Raw genomic sequence first — 19,269 nt, forward strand, 5'->3', positions numbered from 1 at the left:
TCCTGTCACTTTATTTTTTGAGTTTACATTGCTTTAATATATGTTGTTCTTTCACATTTGAATCATTTTCTTAATTTCATTGTTTGTTTTGAAATAGTTTTGATCTATTTTATGAGCATGTTAAAATAGTGTGCTTTTATTTTCTGTAAAGATATTACTCTACTCAATATATTGTCATTTATTCTTTCTCTCTCTCTCTCTCTCTCCCCCCCTTTCTCTATCTCCCAAGCAGTTTATATGGGATTTGACCATGGTACCTTTCTGTTGCTTATATTTCTATAAAATTACTTCTCCTAAATTCTGAGGAGGCATGATTGAGAACAACTCTTCTAACTTCACAAAGTTTTTTTTCTGTTTATTTTTTATTTTTTATTTTTATTTTTTTTATGACAACTTGTTTTCTGATGTTTTCTGCTAAACTTCCCCACTTTTGTCTGGACTTTTTCTTTCCTTCATCTTTATTGCCCTTTTTTCTTTTTCCCTTTTCTCATAATGATGTTAAAAAACTGATATATAAAATTGATAAATCATAATCACATGGACCACCATGTTCATTATCTTATTTCACAACAATCCTATAAAATAAGTATTATTATTATCCCCATTATACAAATGGGAAACTGAGGCACAGAGTGTTTACGTAATTTGCCCAAAAACACAAATAAGTAATAAGTGGAACCAGAAATCAAAATTTGACAATCTGACATCAGAGGCTATATATCCTGCTCAATTCTGACACCTCACCAAGCAGTTTCTCCACAGTATATTGCCTTATTCTAGAAGGGAACCATAACTAGTCGGTTTCAAGAGTTCATAGGGGCTAGAATGCTTTAGATCTTAGTGTGCCTTGCATTCATTCCCTGTAAACTGTGCAAAACCCTGTCCACTTTCAGATGCTAATCTCAAATTGACCAACTGTGCTTTCCAGAGACCTGTTGGCTCTTTTGGAGTTGTCCTGTTCTCAGGTGTTTTAGATGACTGTTGCTTCCCTTTGCTTCCTTCTGCAGAGATGTAAATAACATGCACATATTTTGACTGCTGTGACCTGTCTCCACCTGCTGTATTTTGGGGCTCACATGGTTACCCTGTCACTTAGTTTTGTTGCAAAAATTGTATGTGGGCTTTTGGTTTTGCTATCTAGTTTCTATGCCCATTTTTACGTGGACATTCAGGGAAATTCAAACACTAAGCTGCTAATCCCATGATCTCCCCAGGACCAGCAACTTTTTATATACTCACACGAGAACCGCCCCCCCACCACCACCATATCTTTCCAAATATGCCTTTACTTACCTCCCAAACACTCAATAGCTAACTACTTTTAATCGATCTCAATTGCAGGAAGGAGTATGGGGGAAAACACAATCACAAACAATCCCACTGAAGAATAGTGGGGTGAGACAGCATCTAAAACAGTAGTTCTCAAACTTGGCTGTGCATTGTAATTACCTGTGGAGTTTAAATTTATTGAAGCCTGGGTCCAACCCCTCAGAGATTCTGATTTATTTGTCTGGGATTTTATAAAGGTCCCCAGTCAAATGAAAAGCATGCTGATAACACTAATATATAATAGTAATATATAATATATACTTAAAATTTGCTAAGACCTAAAATGTTCTTACAATACAGAAAAAGTAACTATAAGGTGATGGATGTGTTAATTAACTTGAGTGTGGTTAACTATTTCACAATGTATATGTATATTAAATCATCATGTTATACATCTTTAAAAAATAACATTGTACAACTTGAATATAAACCATTTTTATTAATTGATGCTTTTTTCCCACACCACCAAGAAATTCTCTAGTTCTCAGCAGACATACACAAGGTGTCCTACAAATAAACTCAATTCTGATACTATCTACCCAGAGAGAGCATCAAATCTTACAAGTTAAAGGCTCAGTTGCACAAGACTACTCCCACTTCGGATGTCAATCATAAGTTGTCACCTGTGCTTCTGACCAACTGGCTATAAATTAGAGGGTCCCATGACCCCCTTCTCAGATTCAATGAATTTGCTACAGTGGCTCACAGAATTCAAACAAACATTCACTTAACATTTACCAGTTTATTATAAAGGCTATTATAAAGCAGCAGTCCTCAGGCTTTTTGGCACCAGAGACTGGTGTTCCTATGAGAATCTAATGCTTGATGATCTGAGGTGGAGCTGAGGTGGTGATGCTAGCACTGGGGAGTAGCTGCAAATACATTACCCACTGCTCACCTTCTGCTGTGAGGCTTGGTTTCTAACCGGCCACAGACCAGTACCAGGCACTGGGGACGCCTGTTATAAAGGATACAGATAAACAGCCAGATGAAAAAGTACACAGGGTGAAGAACAGAAGGGTCCCGAGTACAGGAACTTCTGTTCCCATGGAACTGGGGTGCATCACCCTCCCAGGATGTGGATGCCTTCACCAACATGGAAGCTCATCCTATCCCATTGTTCAAGAGTTTTTATCGAGCTTAACACCTCCAGCCCCTAAATGATCCCTTTCCCTGAGGTCAGTGGGTGGGGATGAAATTCCGACTCTTTAATCATTTGGTCTTTCTTGTGACCAACCCCATTCTGAGGCTAGGTAGGGGCCTCACTCTGTCACCTCATTAGCATAAACGCAAATGTGCTCGAAGAGTCTCCTTATGAAAAACAAAAGATATTCCTATCACTTCTATAGATAAAGATTTGTCCAATATTTGGGTTCGAATCATTTTATCTTTTCCATAGCTTACAATTATTCTATTTAACCCCACAACCATTAATAATTAAAATGAAGAAATAAATTCCTATACCTTGATATCTATCATCAATTGGGACCAACTTGTTCCAATCACTCGCTTTGCCCTTACCTTCATTAAATATTGTGGTAGCAATTCACACCAAATGCCTCTCTGAGAATATATATGCCTTGCCTCTGTTCCTACTTGTCACATAATATAAGTGGTGAAGGAGATGTACAATTAAACAGATTTCTCATTACTTTTCTCTCACTGAAATACAAATAATCTCTGGGCTTTAGTCTCTATCCAGCTGGCACATGTCTTGCCAGACCCCATTAGGGAAAAACTTCCTGAGGTCAGCCATTTAGTGACACTGGCAATTTAATGTTTGGGGGAAGGAAAAGTACTCATCCACTTAGGAAAATAGTTTAAAATAACTAAAGGAAATTGATTCCTTCCCTTGGAACAAAGCCCACAAGGCCCATAATCAAGCTGCAACCACTTAAAAAGACCCACTATTTTTTCAGCATTACAGGTGCTCCAAGAAATTCATGGTGCTTGACATCATCTATACTTTCCCCACACCCAGGCCCATCTTCTCTGTATCCAGGCCACAATCTTTAAGTCTTCGAGATCCTCTGGGATCCATGCACCTACCTATAAAGTTTCCTGTGTGATGCAAATGAAACACATTTCCTTTCAAGTAACTCTTTTTCCTGCTGCTTTATCCCAGAGAGCCTGTTCTTTCCCAACTTTCCTGACACTATTGATCTTATTAATGTTAACATAGTCCCCTCTCCCATTATCATAGTGCTTAGTTTTCTAAAGAAATAGGTGATGCTAATTTGGCTGGTAAATATACCTTACATTATTAGCTCCCTATCTTTAGCTCTACTGATGAAATGTCTATTGCTTTTTGTCCTAGCACAAGTTCTTCTAGATCGGTAAAACTTTATGGACATCTGTCATAATTTAGAAAAGTCCCCTTCTCCAAGTTGTAACTTCTATCCATGATCACACTGCATTTGCAGAGATATCTCTTAAATGGCATGACGAATTCTTACAGGACTTTGTGTTCAGGCTGGTAATGATCTCATCAAGCAATCATGTTTCCTCTTTCGCATCAAGTACAAATCGGCACAAGCTATTTTCATTGGAACCCTTTTCCACTGTCTTATATCTAAGAACCAGATCAGATCACATCACTTTATTTCTGGGAGAGCCACAGTATTACTAATATCAATCCCTGGATATTATTTGGTTTCAGATTACTTACTTTGAGAGGACAAGACTCTTCAGTCATTAGTTCAATAAACCAAATGCCTATTACTGAGTGCCTATTACATACCAGGCAAAGGGACATAAAAATATACAGATGGTTCCTCACCATAAAAAAACTCATAGTCTCTCATTAAGCACACACATAAACAAGTAACTGTCATAGTCATTAACACTGGTCCATTTGGTGGCAGGCCATCCCTCCTTTTAAAATAAAGCTCCACTCTTTTCAATTACTACAGTGAGTATAATGCATTTAAACCTCCTTTACCTTCAGTGCCAAAGATGGGGCTTCGAGTCTCAGAACTTTTTCCCTGCTAACATCATAGTCAACAAGAGGCATTAAATCAGTGAGATTTAAAAGCCATTTCTGACCTAGCTTTGTATTTTAGGATACACAAACACAGAGATGGCTAGGAGATTCAGATTCATTGGTCACTTAGTCTCCATCTGACTTATTGTGTTTCTTGTATCTCAAGGCAACTATAAGGAGAGGGCATTATAGAAAGAGAACACTCTGGAATGCTCTGGTCAGACTAGGATGAAAGCAGGGGATATGGACAGGCACCTGAGGATCAATCCATGCTCTAACCTGTCTGAAGCCCGCAAAGTTCTCTCCGAACATAATACAAAAACAGCAGTATCTTTACTTTTAATAACCAATCAGACCAGATTCATATGGGCCATAATAAGTAAATTACTCTTTTCATCCATTCCAATTGCTTTTGCTCCTTTTAGCTAATGCTTATCAAATTACTGAATAGTACAACTTATTATTCAGCTATTCAGATAAAAAATATAGACCAAAGAACAGTATAGATCACTTTGTATTTATTACATGTTTAACTGAATTTTTTAAAATTACAGAATTCAACTCCAAAATGGTAATTAATGCCTGTTAAGTTGTTGGTCACTTGCATTTTTCCCTCCAAAAATACCGTAAAGACATGTGAATAGGTACAGTGCACTTTAAAGGCTCACAATCATGAGACAAAGATCACATTTATCCATAAAAATTAAGAAAAATAGCTCAATATTTTAAAATATTATCAACATAAAATAAAGAAAAAATAAAATACTGCATTTTTACCACAACTGTTTTGGTAGCTAATAGAATTTTGTTTAAAATAATGCTCCTCTGCAGAGCATATGCTGTGGTTGTCATGCTTGGCACATAAGCAATTAGAAACTGCTCAGCTTCCATCTGAGTTTTTTTAGAAGGACCCTTACTCAGGGCTACTTTCCTCTGAGTCTGATCTAGCTGCTCTGATGGGAGTCTGATCTTTCTTCCCTCACTTGCTCTTTAGGCTGCCTGTCTTCCCTTTACTCTCCCAGATTCACACTTTCTGTCTCCTGCATTCTCAGCAAAGATGCCTGGCACAGAATTCACACAGCGGAGTAACCCCACCCCCATAGCTTTTATTCTATATGTTGCCCCTTCACTTCACTAAATTTTGACTATAAGGTAAGGAGATGATCTACAAATAGTAACCATTCTTCCTATTTTATAGTCATGTCTCACACAATACAAAAAAAGTTGGTGATGTCTGATATGGAACTTAACTACTGTTGTTTTTAAAACCATAAAAATATAAAAATTGTAAACATTCTACTAAACATTTCAGTAGAAACCTGTTACTCTATTTTTTATTTAGCGGGTTCAGAAAGAACAAAAGTGTTGCCATGTTCCCTTTGGCAGACCCAAAAATCCTGCTCCCAGCCCTAACCTACCAATACACATCTCCCACCATTAGACATATCTATAGGTCAAGCATGTCTCTCATGACAGATGCTACTATCACTAATGAACATCCCTATAACAAAGCAGTAGGCTCTTATAATCTCTCTCAGATAGCTGTCCATCTGCTTGCTGGGTACCTTACCAGTGCTCCACACTCAACCCAGCCTCAGTAACCATGTAAACGCATGGAAGTAAGGACACGAAATATTGGGAGCACCTCCTTTGCTACACACTGCATTCCTCTGGCAAAGTGAGAGGGCGCTTCCCATCTCTTTGTCGGAGTAACAGCAGAATCAGGTGGGGGTGCTGCTGAAAGAGGTAGGATTAAAAAGGAAGCTGATGAGTTTAGCCACCAGCATCCACAACACCCACAGAGACAGCACATTCCCTTCACTGTGACACTGCTGGGAGCTTGAGGATGACTCTCATCTTCTATTTAAAAAGAGAAACCTACACAGGAAGTTCTAGTCACTTTTCATTGCTCTTATATCAAGATTTTACTGTGTTTTTAAAAGCATGAGATGAATAAGGCATTACATTTTTTTAAAAGAGTAACTTAAAAATTAATTTTTAAAAATATTGTTTTTAGGGAAGATTATACTAAACATAAATGACTAATGAAATCTATTGGCTCTGGGGAATCTCCTTAGCATCTTTCAGATCAGCTATGATTACTGAGATAACCTAAAACCAGAATTCCACACCTAGGTGATAAACACTACCAATTAACCAGAGTATTAATTGCAATGACTTAAAACTACATTACCTGAATAGTCTCCACGGTGAAGTATCAGAAAAAGTGAAATAATAAATAATTCCACAGCACCGTAAGGTTTTATAAAATACAATTTCAGTTTTTAACATTAACATATCATGCTCGCTTTGGCAGCACATATACTAAAAACATTACTGTACAATCTCAAATTCTGGTAGATCATTCATGTTAGGCTGATAATAGTTCTAACAGAGGCCATATAGGCACAACTATAACATGAAAATAATATATTTACTGAAGAACCTGAATGGATATACTAAGTCACCATTTCGGTTGCATCCAGTGAGTTGTAGTGGATTCAAAGGCCAGGAAAAATGGTTTGCCATTTATACCCTAAGCACAAATTTTAACTTGCCAAAAGAACCAAAGTGGTAACTAAGTTATCTGCCATAACTAAAAAGTCCTTTTATATCTGTGTGCTCTTGTGGGTTTTATTTCTATATGATATTTTGTAAATGGCTCTGAGTTTTTAACATAAGAATACAATGATTCACTTTTAATTTTAAAAATAGATGCAAGTGGAAAACAGACAAATTTTGTAGCCAAATTATCTGCAATTATGTATATCAAGTTATTTATAATAGAAACTATCTCATAAATTGGATCTCCCAATGTCTAGCATGCTCATGGATCTCTTGAACTTAGTGTGTGCTGTGCCAACTTAGTTCAACACTGATTAAAGCAGAACATAATGGAAAGTAATGACTTGTCTACCAAAAAGCATATGCTGCATTCCAAAGCCAAATATGAATTAGGTTTGGAATTATTAATTCCATGTCTCTTCTCCATTAATGCAGAGAACTCAGACTTGGCTTTACTACAAATCAGCTAGCACTAGAGTAAATCGGCTATAAAATTACTTATAACAAAATAAATATTTTCAGTCCCTCTACACTAAGTGATATATAAATCATGAGCAGTTTATAACATTAGCTTAGGTCACTCCATGGGACCCAAACATACTGTACAATCCTGAGTAAGTGGTTAGGGATACAGTTTCTTGGGGATCTTTCTTGATCAGGAATCATAAAGAACACACATAAAACCAAAACTTGTAATAATCCCCATTTTCATTATAAGTACCATGAGTTCTTTTTACTTTGGTAAATAGGTTATCTATGTAAACCATTTATTTTGATGGAGTAAAATATAAACAGAGCTTCCGCTAGGATCCCTCCATCACCTTTTGACACTGATACAATAAATAGTCAGGAAGAGTAGGACAGGAGGATCTGAACCATAGGGCTAATACATCACCATGAACTCGGAAATGCAGTAAGCAAGGGATGGATGGGAGCAGCTGACAGGCCAACAGCCCTTCTTTGCCTACAACAAAACAAAATTTAAAATTTCTTTAATTCAAAACAACTTCAATAGACATTTCTCCATAGAAGATATACATATGGCCAATAAGCTCATGAAAAGATATTCGACATCACTGATCATTAAGGAAATGCAAATCAAATCAAATGAAATACTACTTTATGCCCATTAGGATGGCAATTATCAAAATAAGTAACAAGTGATGGTAAGGATATGGAGAAACTGGAACCCTTGTGCACTGCTGGTGGGGATGTAAATGGTACAGTTGCTGTGGAAAACAGGAGAGTTTCTCCAAAAATTAAATATAGAATTATCCAGCAATTCTACTCTGGGCATATAACCAAAAGAACTGAAAATAGGGACTCAAACATAGATTATGTGCACATCCATATTCACAGCAGCATTATTCAGAATAGCCAAAAAGTAGAAGCACCCAAGTGTCCATCGACAGATGAATGAACAAATGTGGTATATTGACACAATGGAACAGTATTCAAGCTTAAAAAGGAAAGAAATTTTGACATGTGCTACAACATGGTTGAATCTTGAAGACGTTGATGCTAAGTGAAATACGCTAGTAACAAAAGGACAAATATTGTATGATTCTACTTATATGAGTCACCTAGAGTAGTCTAATTCATAGAGAAGGAAAACTGAATGATGGTTGCCAGGGGCTGGAGTGGAAGGGAGAATGGGCAGTTAGTGTATAATGTGTATAGGTTTTGTTAGGGAAGCAGAAAAAGTTCCGAAGATGATGGTGTTGACAGTTGCACAACATGAATGTACTTAATGCCATTAAGCTGTATACTTAAAAATGGTTGAAAAATGGTAAATTTCATTATGTATATTTTATCACAAAAAAATTCTTTAATAGTCACTCATCTGAAAAATACTCATAACAGGAAATACGACTCTAAGAAATCTGACACTTAACAAGAGCTGATTTGTATTCTGACTGTGAGAAAGCCCTTATAAACACAGGTTTGCTTTTCATAACTCTACGAACCTATGATGTCAACAACATGAAGTCTCAGTTTCTGTTGCAGGGTCTTTAGGGCAGAAGGCAGAGCAGCTTGAGAGTCTGATATTTTTACATTTTGCTTCACATCATTAGCAAAGGATAACCAGAGTTTGCCGAAGTCTTCAGTTGAGATTTTTAATGGCCTGAAAATAATTTTAAAAATTAGACTGATGTCCAAAAAAAAAGAAATGATTCTCAACAAATAAGCATACATTTCAAATGACTCATAGGACTCAAACAATCATTGTAAATCTGGGACCCACAAAACTTGTTTTGTTTTGTTTTTTGGCGAGGCAACCCTTGGTTGACTTCACAGATTGCAAGGACTTTGGCAACTTACAATTCCTTATTTTTTATTTTTTACATCTACAGAACTTGGTCTTCCTAGGTGGTCTCCCATCCAAGTACTAACCAGGCCTGACCCTGCTTAGCTTCCGAGATCAGACAAGATCGGGCTTGTTTAGGGTGGCATGGCCGTAGACAAAACTTATGTTTTTGAACCAAATATAATTAAGATGCTAACCATCATCTTCCTACCTGCTGAAAATAATGAAAGCAAGAGATGTTACTAAAGTGCAAATAAATCACCCAGTTCTCTCTTTTCCTGAGTATTAGTAATTTCAGTAAAATTTTACCAACTAATTTCATGAATCATTCAAATATAAAACTTTTCTTTCGTGTTAATTTTGGATTTGGGGATAATGAGATACTCTATTAAAGTCATATACAAGAGTATGAATACAAAGACCCTTAAATACAAAGGACCTTAAATAAAATAGACCAAAAGAGGATTTCAGCAAATATATATTTTTAAATGGTTCATGAGACTGAAGATTAAATAGTTAACACTGGGTATCTCAGGGTGAGATTACAGGGAACTTTTACATTTGACTTAATTCTTCTACAGGATTTGAATTTCTATAATAAGTATGTATTGACTTTATAATTAAGAAAAATGTTTTTAAAGATACAGAGGATTTTATTAATACACAAAGAACTGTTCATGTTATATATAGTGCTTCTTAAGTATATATAAGATACACCTTCATAGTCAAAGAATAAGTTTTTCGAAGGCTGGATTCTATCTTATATAGCGATATGGGCATAAATACTCTGACAGATTGATAAACATATTCTTACTAAAAGACTTTAAAAGTGGGCAAAAATTATAATAGTGTAACACAAGTGGATGTGTGGAAATTAAAACAATTTTAAAGATAATCACTGGTATTCTGCATTCTTAGTTCAGGCAACTTTCATGTTTAAAAATGTCTGAATATAGTACAATATATTCACAACACTAAATGAGAGAAGAGTTAAGAGATCATTTTCAATTATTTTGGTAACAATGCACAGTGCCTAGTATAATGCTACTTACTGCATGACTAATAAAATTTTAATAAATTTGTTGAATAATTCTCTTGCAGATCTCTAAAGCTCACTGAACAGATTTTACAAAAGAATTAACCAAATAAATAAAACACAAATCAGAGAAACTTTAAGTTTTTTTAAAAGTTATGCAGAATCTTTAGTTATTTCAGTTTAAACATTAATATTAGTTTCTCTCAGAAGTTTTCCAAGATCACTAACCAACCCCAACCTAAATCAGGTCCTATAACTATAATCAGTCATTGTACTACATACTTTCTCTTCATAGCACAATTCACAATTATATATGCATTTATATGACTGTTCAATGTCTCCTCCCTAGACTGGACACTTCCTAAAGGTAGGGACTGTGTCTAGTTTTGAATTGCTGTAAACCCTAGAACCTAGCACAGTGCTTCTGTCCAGAAAAGAGGACTAATAAATATTTGCTGAATAAATGAATAACCTAAATTAACATTCCAGAAAACATTTACCTAATGAAATCTAATAGTGATAAGTTTACTGAAAATTCAAGCTGAACAGCATGAGTGTCCATCATTTGATAATTTATAAAACCAGAAAGATTCCCTTCTGTAAACGGTTTTTCTATCTGCACACTATATTGAAAGATTTTGGTGTTCTCTGTTTCTATTACAGGCAAGCAGCATCCAGGTTGCTCGGTGATCTGTAAATAAAAGTAATAAAAGTATTAAAAGAAGGAATCAACATAGACTATCATATGAATATCAATTTTCTACTTAATTCAAGTGGTATAAAAATATACTATTATGAGATGTTAATAACAAACCACAATCTGAAGATGACTGATAATTTCACTTGAGAGAAATTCACTATCAAAGATAATTAAGAAACAGGTCAAAATTATGTAACAAATGTCATTACAATGAAAATCTCTATGTAATTTAAGAACAAAAAATATTATTAAACTCTAGTATTATGGCTCTCAATCCTGGCTAGCACCAGAATTTTAAAGCTAAGAGAGTTAAAAAAAAATGTATATGGGTGTGTGTATACATACATACATATACACACACACATACTTATATATATATATATACACACACAGGTTATCTTTCCTTCTCATTCTCCACCCTTACTCAAGCTCTGGTGGTAAAGCTCAGGCAACTGGACTGGGTTTTGTTTTGTTTTGTTTTTTTAAGTTCCACAAGTGATTCTAGTGCACATCTAGAGTCAGGAACTTCTGCCCTGATCAGGCCCAGGTAATATCCCATTCAACACATTCTAGCTCATAGAAGAAACTGGGTCAGTTTTATGGAATATGGATCACTGATCAAATCTCACTATAACTCCACCAAGGACATCCACACAATATGCAATGAGCATATTTCCAGGAATTACAATAGCAGTCTCCTTGAGCTAGGGAAGAAACAGAATTGATGCCTGAGCAAAGGCACACACTATTAACATCTTCACTTTAAACGTGAAGAAACCAAGGCACAAGGCAGTTATATAATTGGACCACATAACACAGCTAATAAGCAGCAGAAGCAAGATTCAAAGACAAGCACTCTGAGTCAAGAGCCTATATTCTTTACTACTGTGTTCTATCAAACCTCACTTTATATTTATGGCCCTCTCCAATACAATCTTTATTATGTTTCCTTGTCTCTCTTAAATAATTCATCCCTACTCAAGATAGTAAAAAATCTGTCACATCTTTTACTTTTTTGCTAAAGAGGAAAAAAGAATGTGGAAGAAATGTATAAACCATCAGAAGAGCCAACAGCAGAAACAATAAGCACTATGCATTTAAGGCAGAAATAATAAACCATTCATTGTCTTACCTTGAAATTTTCTGCAGGAGCAATTTCTAAGTTAGCACTTTTCAATTCTGAACTACCCTTATTAGAAACTGACCAGACCATCAATAAACAATCATCTTTCCAAATTTTGTAAGAAGACACCGACATGTTTTCATCATTACAGACATCTATAGGATCTGAATGCATGTGTTCAGCAGTTTCTTCCAACAAACAGGAATCTAAAGAGATTTCATTGCCAACTGAGGCTGCAGTGAATTGAGGAGGGTGAAAAACTTCCATGTTGTTATCCGCAAACAATGAAGGTTTAGATAGCCTGCAATTTGAAAGTTTCTCAACTAAGGGCAGTTCAGTGAGTGATTCAGAATCCAAAAGTTCTGAACTGAGAGTAAATTTATTTAATTCTTTGTCTCCTCTATCCTGCAAATTATCCAAATAATAATCTTCATAAGTCACACTTGATAAAGAACTAAAGGAAGGACAGGTCGTATTATAAGCACTGGTTGTTTCTTCAGTTTTGGTTTCCTTGACTTTTGATTTTCTTTTGAACTTGTGAGAGACGTTATCTGCTTTTCCCAGCTGCAAAAATGAAACACCATAATAATATAAAAAGAAATCATTCTTCTAGTCATGAATTTCAAACATTTTTCTATAATTTCAAATGAGCAATTTTACTAACTTGCTAAAGTTCTATCTATAAAGCAGAGATTAAAAAAAGAATCAGAGATGAACAAAATGTTAAGCTCTGAAATTCTGACAGCTACATTACTTTGAACTATTAGCTAAAGCTTATTTCTCATTAAAAACACATAAAATCAGAAAAAGAAATAAGGTTAAAAGGTAAATTGTGAACAATTCTAAAAACTTGTTAGATTTCAGAATACTAGAGTACAGAATTGTGCAAATTAAAAACAGTGAAAAACATAGCCATTTTTTGAGTTTCTAGAGTTGTCTTGCAGAAGCTAAGGTACCCTCAAATACAGGAATGGCTCAACTGATTCAGTAATCTATAATAATTATAATTTGAGTCAATAAATGGACAAAAAACTGATTTTACTTCAAGAATCACTAGTAGTAGTAGCTAACTGGAGCACACAGCAAGAAAGAATCCCATAAGTGACCAGTGATGTTTGCTACAAACTCGAGACGGGAACAGTCAATTTGTTATCCTTGAGGTAACCTCCTGAGGAATGGTCTGACTTCTTGCTTCACAAAGTTCTACTTAGAATCAGTGTAGCAGTCTGGCACTATTCTAAGTCTAAGTCTATGCCTCCATCCTCCTGGGAGTTGTAACACTATGTGGCCACTCTTCACATGATTCTAGGTAACCAGAACTTTCGTTTCCTTTTCATATCCTCCTATTCCCTCAAGTCCCAACATCTCTTCTAACTCAGAGCATAGTTTGTCTCCTACATTTCAATTTGGAAGTCATCAAACAAGAATTAACATTGTATTAACACAAAAACAAGAGGGAGGAGTGGGTGAAGGACTTCCACTACGATAGCCATGGGACTTGAACTGGACATACAGTAGTCCCCCCTTATCTGTGGTTTTGCTTTCCATGGTTTCCATTACCCACAGTTTCGGTTACTCTCAGTCAACTACCGTCCAAAAATTTTAAACAGAAAATTCCAGAAATAAACAATTCATAAGTTTTAAATTACACAGTGTTTGGAGTAGTGTGTGTCCATCCCGAGGCATGAATCATCCCTTTGTCCAGCATATCCACGCTGTATATACCCGCCCATTAGTTGCTTAGTAGCCATCTAAGTTGTCAGGCTGTCCTGCAGTGCTTGTGTTCAAGTAACCCTTATTTTACTTAACAACAGCCCCAAAGCACAAGAGCAGTAATGCTAGCAATTCGAATATGCTAAAGAGAAGCCATTAAGTACATTCTTTAGGTGAAAAGGTGAAAGTTCTTGACTTAATAAGGAAAGACAAAAATTGTATGCTGAGGTTGCTAAGAATGAATCTTTATCCATGAAACTGTGAAGAAGGAAAAAGAAATTCGTGCTAGTTTTGCTGTCACAACTCGAACTGCAAAAGTTTCAGCCACAGTGTATAATAAATGTCTAGTTAAGATGGAAAAAGTATTAAATTGGGAGTGGAAGACATGAACAGAAAACGTGTTTTGATTTATGGCAATGTGTTACGCCAGAAAGAACTGACCCTAAACAAAGACTTCAGCAATGGATACCCTGAAGCAAGTGACATTAAGCCACTTACTGCAAGTAAAGGATGGTTCCACAAATCCAAGAATAGATTTGGCATTTTTTCATCTGGCATCATCACAAGAAGAAAGGTGAGTACAGCACAATAAGGTATTTTCAGAGAGAGAGACCATATTCATGTAACTTTTATTATCGTATACTGTTATAATTGTTTTATCTTGTTATTATTGTTAATCTCTTACTGTGCCGAATTTATAAACTAAACTTTATCATAGGTATTTATGTATAGGAAAAAACATAGTATATATAGGGTTCAGTACTATCCACAGTTTCAGGCATCTATTGGGGGTCTTGGAATGTAACCCCTGTGGATAAGGGGGGACTACTGTACATTAGACTGCCCAATATTATTCCTCAGGTCACTGACACTCTCAGTTTTTTTCTGTTTCTTTGTTTTGCCTTTTCTTTTTCTCTGATTTTCATTTGGATAGTTTATTACTTTGTCTTCGAGTTAACAATCTTTTCTTCAGCACTGTCTAATGTGCAGTTAATCAGAAGCTAAACACACCAGAAGACACTGGAGTGACATCTTTGTTAAAATATTTAAATAAAAGAAACAGTCAACCTAGAATTCATTACCTAGAGAAAATGTCTTTTAAAAATAAAGGCGAAATAAAAGGCAAAGGGGGAAAAAAGAAAAACAAACCTTGACTCTTGACCCTTACAGTGAACTATGTAAAAAAATCAACTAAAAATGGAACACAGACCTAAAAATAAAAGTTAAGGTGCAATACATCAATATAGCCTTGATCTATGTACAGCCAGTGCCAATCCTATCTGCTCTGCTCTAATGACAGGAAAGTTAGGGTTGAGGAATGAGAGGATACATGCTAATTTTATGTAATCATTTGCTTCCCCTCTTCTCTGCATAATGCCATCTGAGTTACAACACAGTTCCTCACAGAATTCAGGGTCCCATAAAACACTCCTTTTTGCTTTTTAAAACTATTCTAGTGATAGCTGAGGGTGAAAAAATATATAAGGAGTAACCCGAAAAGGATTTAGCATAACTTAATCAGAAAAACATACTAATTACATTTCTGATTTCAAGCCCACCACAAAAAATAGTCTGAAAATTAATTTGTCACCCTGACTAATTCTCCTGAGGAAGACTCTAACTGATATCTATGCACTTTGTTGAGAAGGCAGAAATCCTTCTACATCAGCAATAACGCTCACAACTCAGAGTACTACCTAAGCCTGGGTGCACTGTGACCTAGATGATCTCACCTGGTGCACTTTGACCACTGATGACTGCCCTATCAGAGCCAGAACATTCAATAGTACCCTTACCACAGCCTACTGGAACAACTCAAAGACCCAAGATTAGTCACTTTGCTGTTGGACCGCAAATGTTGAATAAGAAAGCATTAAGATACATTACTTATTAATACTTTTAGGCTGAATTTGTTTTTTGTTTTTTAGGAGGGAATATCAAGTCTGACAGAAATGGGATCTAGAAAAGAGAGAGATATAGGCAAAGACTGTAGCCTAGAGTCTGGCCTAGTGTTGACAGTGATGGAGGGAAAATTCCGCCAAGGGAAAAGGAGGCTGAAAAAACTGGAATGATGTAAAACTGAAGAAAATGTCGCTCTAATCACAATTTTTCACTATTTAGATTCATCAGCCCATAAAATGTAAAATGACATGGAATTCTCGGATGCTCAAAAATAGCACCTGTCCTTCACTCCAATTTTTCATTCTTTTACCATGAGAATAACATATCAGCATAAAAACTTTTGAAAATCATCACAGTTGTAATGACTGAATATAGTTTTCATTTTTATATAATTCTTTTCAGTCTCAAAACACTTTTATCTTCTTAAGTTATAGGCAAGGTATAAATAAAATTTTATATTGTTTTTAATATAAGTATTTTTATTTTTAAAAATTTTTTAGGTGAGGCAACCCTTGGTTAACCTCACAGATTGCAAGGACCTTGTCATCTAACAATCCCTTATTTTTTATTTTTTACGTCTACAGCATCTGGTCTTCCTAGGTGGTCTCCCATCCAAGTACTAACCAGGCCTGACCCTGCTTAGCTTCCAAGATCAGATGGGATTGGGCTTGTTGAAAGTATTTTTATTTTATAATGCAGTATTTATCATTTTTAATGGCTGAGTAATATTCTGAGCTAATATAATTTATGTTACCATTCTCTTGTTAGACACCTTAACTGATTCCTATTTTTCACTATTAAAAATATCACTCTAAGAAGTACTTTTTCCATAGACATATCATTATTGTTGAACTATTATCATAACAGTATTTCCATCAAGCCCCTTTCCCATTGAGAACTGTCCTCCACCCACAGGAGTGAAAATACCCATGGTCCTATCTGTAACTTTATTTGGACCCTGATCCTACCCTAGTTGACTGGACTAAGGAGAATACCTGACTCAAGCTGAGCCAATTAAATTTTCTCTTTCAGGAATATAAAAAGTGTGTCATTAGAAGTTCTGGAGCTGAGGAAGCCATCTCCCACCATGTATATAATGACGACCAAGAGCTTTTACAGAGCCAGTGTTTTTGTACAAAACGGGATATAAATTCTCCAAGGAATATAACTGACTACTTACCAAATTGATTGTACTTTCTGATCCTAGCCCCACAAATAATGATGATGCCAGCAGCTGCTTTTCTTTCTCCTCTTTAGATTGGGTGAGGACTTGAGATTGATCTTTTTTGGCTGTGGTTTGATCTACATTCTCCAACATTATACTCTCTTGAGAAACAGGCGGAGCTTCAGTTTCATCACCAGTTTTGCTTTCCTTCTTGGGAAGATAGCCCTCTTTCCCCCACAATTTCTTTATACCTTCCAGCTTCAAGCTATTTGTCCTTTGGAGATTGATAATGAAATCAAGTCAATTTAAATAATTGCTGAATAATTACTTTCTTGAGGCATTTTTAAAAAACACATCATTGCCATTGTCTTTTAGAAACAACTTTCATATTATATTATATTCTATATGCCAGAAGTAAAACCTAGATCTCTAGATTTTATTTTAGTTACAGCCAACATACCCCCTCCCTCCAGCCAAAAGATTTAACATAACAGAACTCTAGATTTAGTTTAAAACTTCAGATCATTTAATTTTCATTTAATTGTTTAAGTAAGTTGTCCAAAAATAGAACTACTATAAAGCAGTTCCTTTCCTCCACTGACTTTTCAAAAATATCTTTAAGTCTGATGAGTAAGAAAAACACCTTTTAAGTTTAACTATAATCACTCAATGAAAGAATGAACTCTACATAAATTCATTAAATAAAATCCTGTTGAAAGCAAAAAAAAGATTGAAATCCACTCCTATATGTAAACTTGCCTTTAATCCAAAAGGTTTTCTTAATATGAACACTAGCTACAGTTTCAACAATTATAATGTACCTTTATAAAAATAAAACGATTTATAAAAGAAAAAAGTAAGATTTCTGGGAAAAGCATGAAGGTTAGGAGGCTTTTAGACCTCGGTTGAAGAAGAATTAAAGTAGTGATCAGAATTTGGGCTCACCTACTATTGTCCTGAAAGTTACAGCTATGAATATGGAGTGACTAATATAATCATAAGTGCAGGCTGAAAAAGTCAAAGATTATCTCTTTGTTTTCATATAAGAACTATGTGTCCTTGGCACTTGGCTCATTTAAGCATCCTTGTCATGGTCCAAAATAGCATTTTTAAAATTTGTACTAAAAAATAAGCAGATCATAAAATGACTCTAAAAGAAAGACTCAGAAATATTTTTCCTGATTACCATTCCCTTATAATTTGTTGGACTAAGCCAGAAACAAAAACAGGCAGCTATACTTCATACTGAGTGAAGAACTAATGTTATTAAGTACTAATTGGCTGAAAGAAAATCTGAATGTTATTAAAAAATGACCTACAGGGAATTAGTCCATTCCTCCTCAAAAAATTTTGCTGCGGAAAGTTCCTTTACATGTCTTCATTTCTCCCTTTCTTTCAGGTACCAAAAGAGTTTTCTAAAAAGTTTTTTAAAAAATAAAAACTGTTCATTATCTATCAATCTCTTAGAAGAAAACTGGTTGTCTTTACATGAGCAGATTCAAAAGTGGTCCTGGGAGCCACTAAAGTGACCCCCAACATCTCTAGGATGCTCAACGGCAGCAACCCAAAGGGATTCATGAATGTTCACAGCAAGATTACAATGTTTCTATAACCCTATTTACCAAAACATATCATTTAAAAAAAAAAAAAAAAGTAACTCCTCAAGTTTTACTAAAAATGATTCAAATATTAGTTTAACAAAAAAAGACAGGTGTGGTAGACACTGGGGTGTTCCATCCAGACCCCACTTCTATGAAGGACTTGTTGCTCCTTCAGTTGGGAGTGCAATCCCCTCGGGGACTGCCTTAGCTGCAGAGGGCAACCTCACTGGAGATCATGCCCCGTCCTAGGGCAGCCCACATCCACTGACTAATGAACAGAATATATAGAGTCTAGCCACCGATTCTGGCCAAACACAGGACAACTCCAAAGGACCATTCTAGCTTCCAAGCTCCCTATGGGGTCAGCAGAGGCTGTCATTGGTACTGTATGGCATCTCAACTTCTTACCTCTGCCCAAACCTGTTTCTTTCCCCCTTCCTTCCACAAGTGTTGATTCCAAGGGCACTCCTTAATATTCTGAATGCTAAATTCTATCACACTGTGAGCTTCTCAGGGAACTCAGCCCACAACATCAGGAATGGGAAAGGGGAGGAAAAATAACCCCAAAAGGAGGCTTGAGCTATTTTAAAGATTTTCTGGCTTATTTCATCTGCAAACATGCCTATTATCAACATGAATTTTCTGTTACTCATTATATATAGACAGTCTAAAAAGTAGGAAAACAACAGAGCAGCATAAGGCCATTTCATATAGAAAATATGATATTAAACATATTGTAAAAGAATTGTTTTAAACATGAGCCACCTTTGACAGGACAATAAAAATATAATTTGTGGTGTTATATGGTATACCTTTGTATTATTTTTATTCAGACCATTCAAAC

At 35.6% G+C, this 19,269-nt stretch overlaps 1 protein-coding gene and 1 pseudogene across 1 annotated transcript in view; both read right to left on the reverse strand.

Moving 5' to 3' along the window:
* Nucleotides 1–4,808: 4,808 nt before the first annotated feature.
* The window catches only part of AP4E1 (adaptor related protein complex 4 subunit epsilon 1), a 52,469-nt gene continuing 38,008 nt past the window's right edge, over nt 4,809–19,269 (reverse strand). Inside the window, exons 17-21 of the mRNA XM_025038750.1 lie at nt 16,840–17,098; nt 12,054–12,608; nt 10,722–10,912; nt 8,845–9,002; nt 4,809–7,841 (exon numbers count right to left, since the gene is read on the reverse strand). Coding sequence (XP_024894518.1) covers nt 7,681–7,841; nt 8,845–9,002; nt 10,722–10,912; nt 12,054–12,608; nt 16,840–17,098 — 1,324 coding nt within the window. The 3' untranslated portion in view covers nt 4,809–7,680. The remainder of the gene's footprint in view (nt 7,842–8,844; nt 9,003–10,721; nt 10,913–12,053; nt 12,609–16,839; nt 17,099–19,269) is intronic.
* Nucleotides 9,223–9,341, reverse strand: LOC112469756 (annotated as a pseudogene).

The sequence above is a fragment of the Pteropus alecto genome, unplaced genomic scaffold (assembly GCF_000325575.1).
Source record: "Pteropus alecto unplaced genomic scaffold, ASM32557v1 scaffold86, whole genome shotgun sequence".
Lineage (NCBI taxonomy): Eukaryota > Metazoa > Chordata > Mammalia > Chiroptera > Pteropodidae > Pteropus > Pteropus alecto.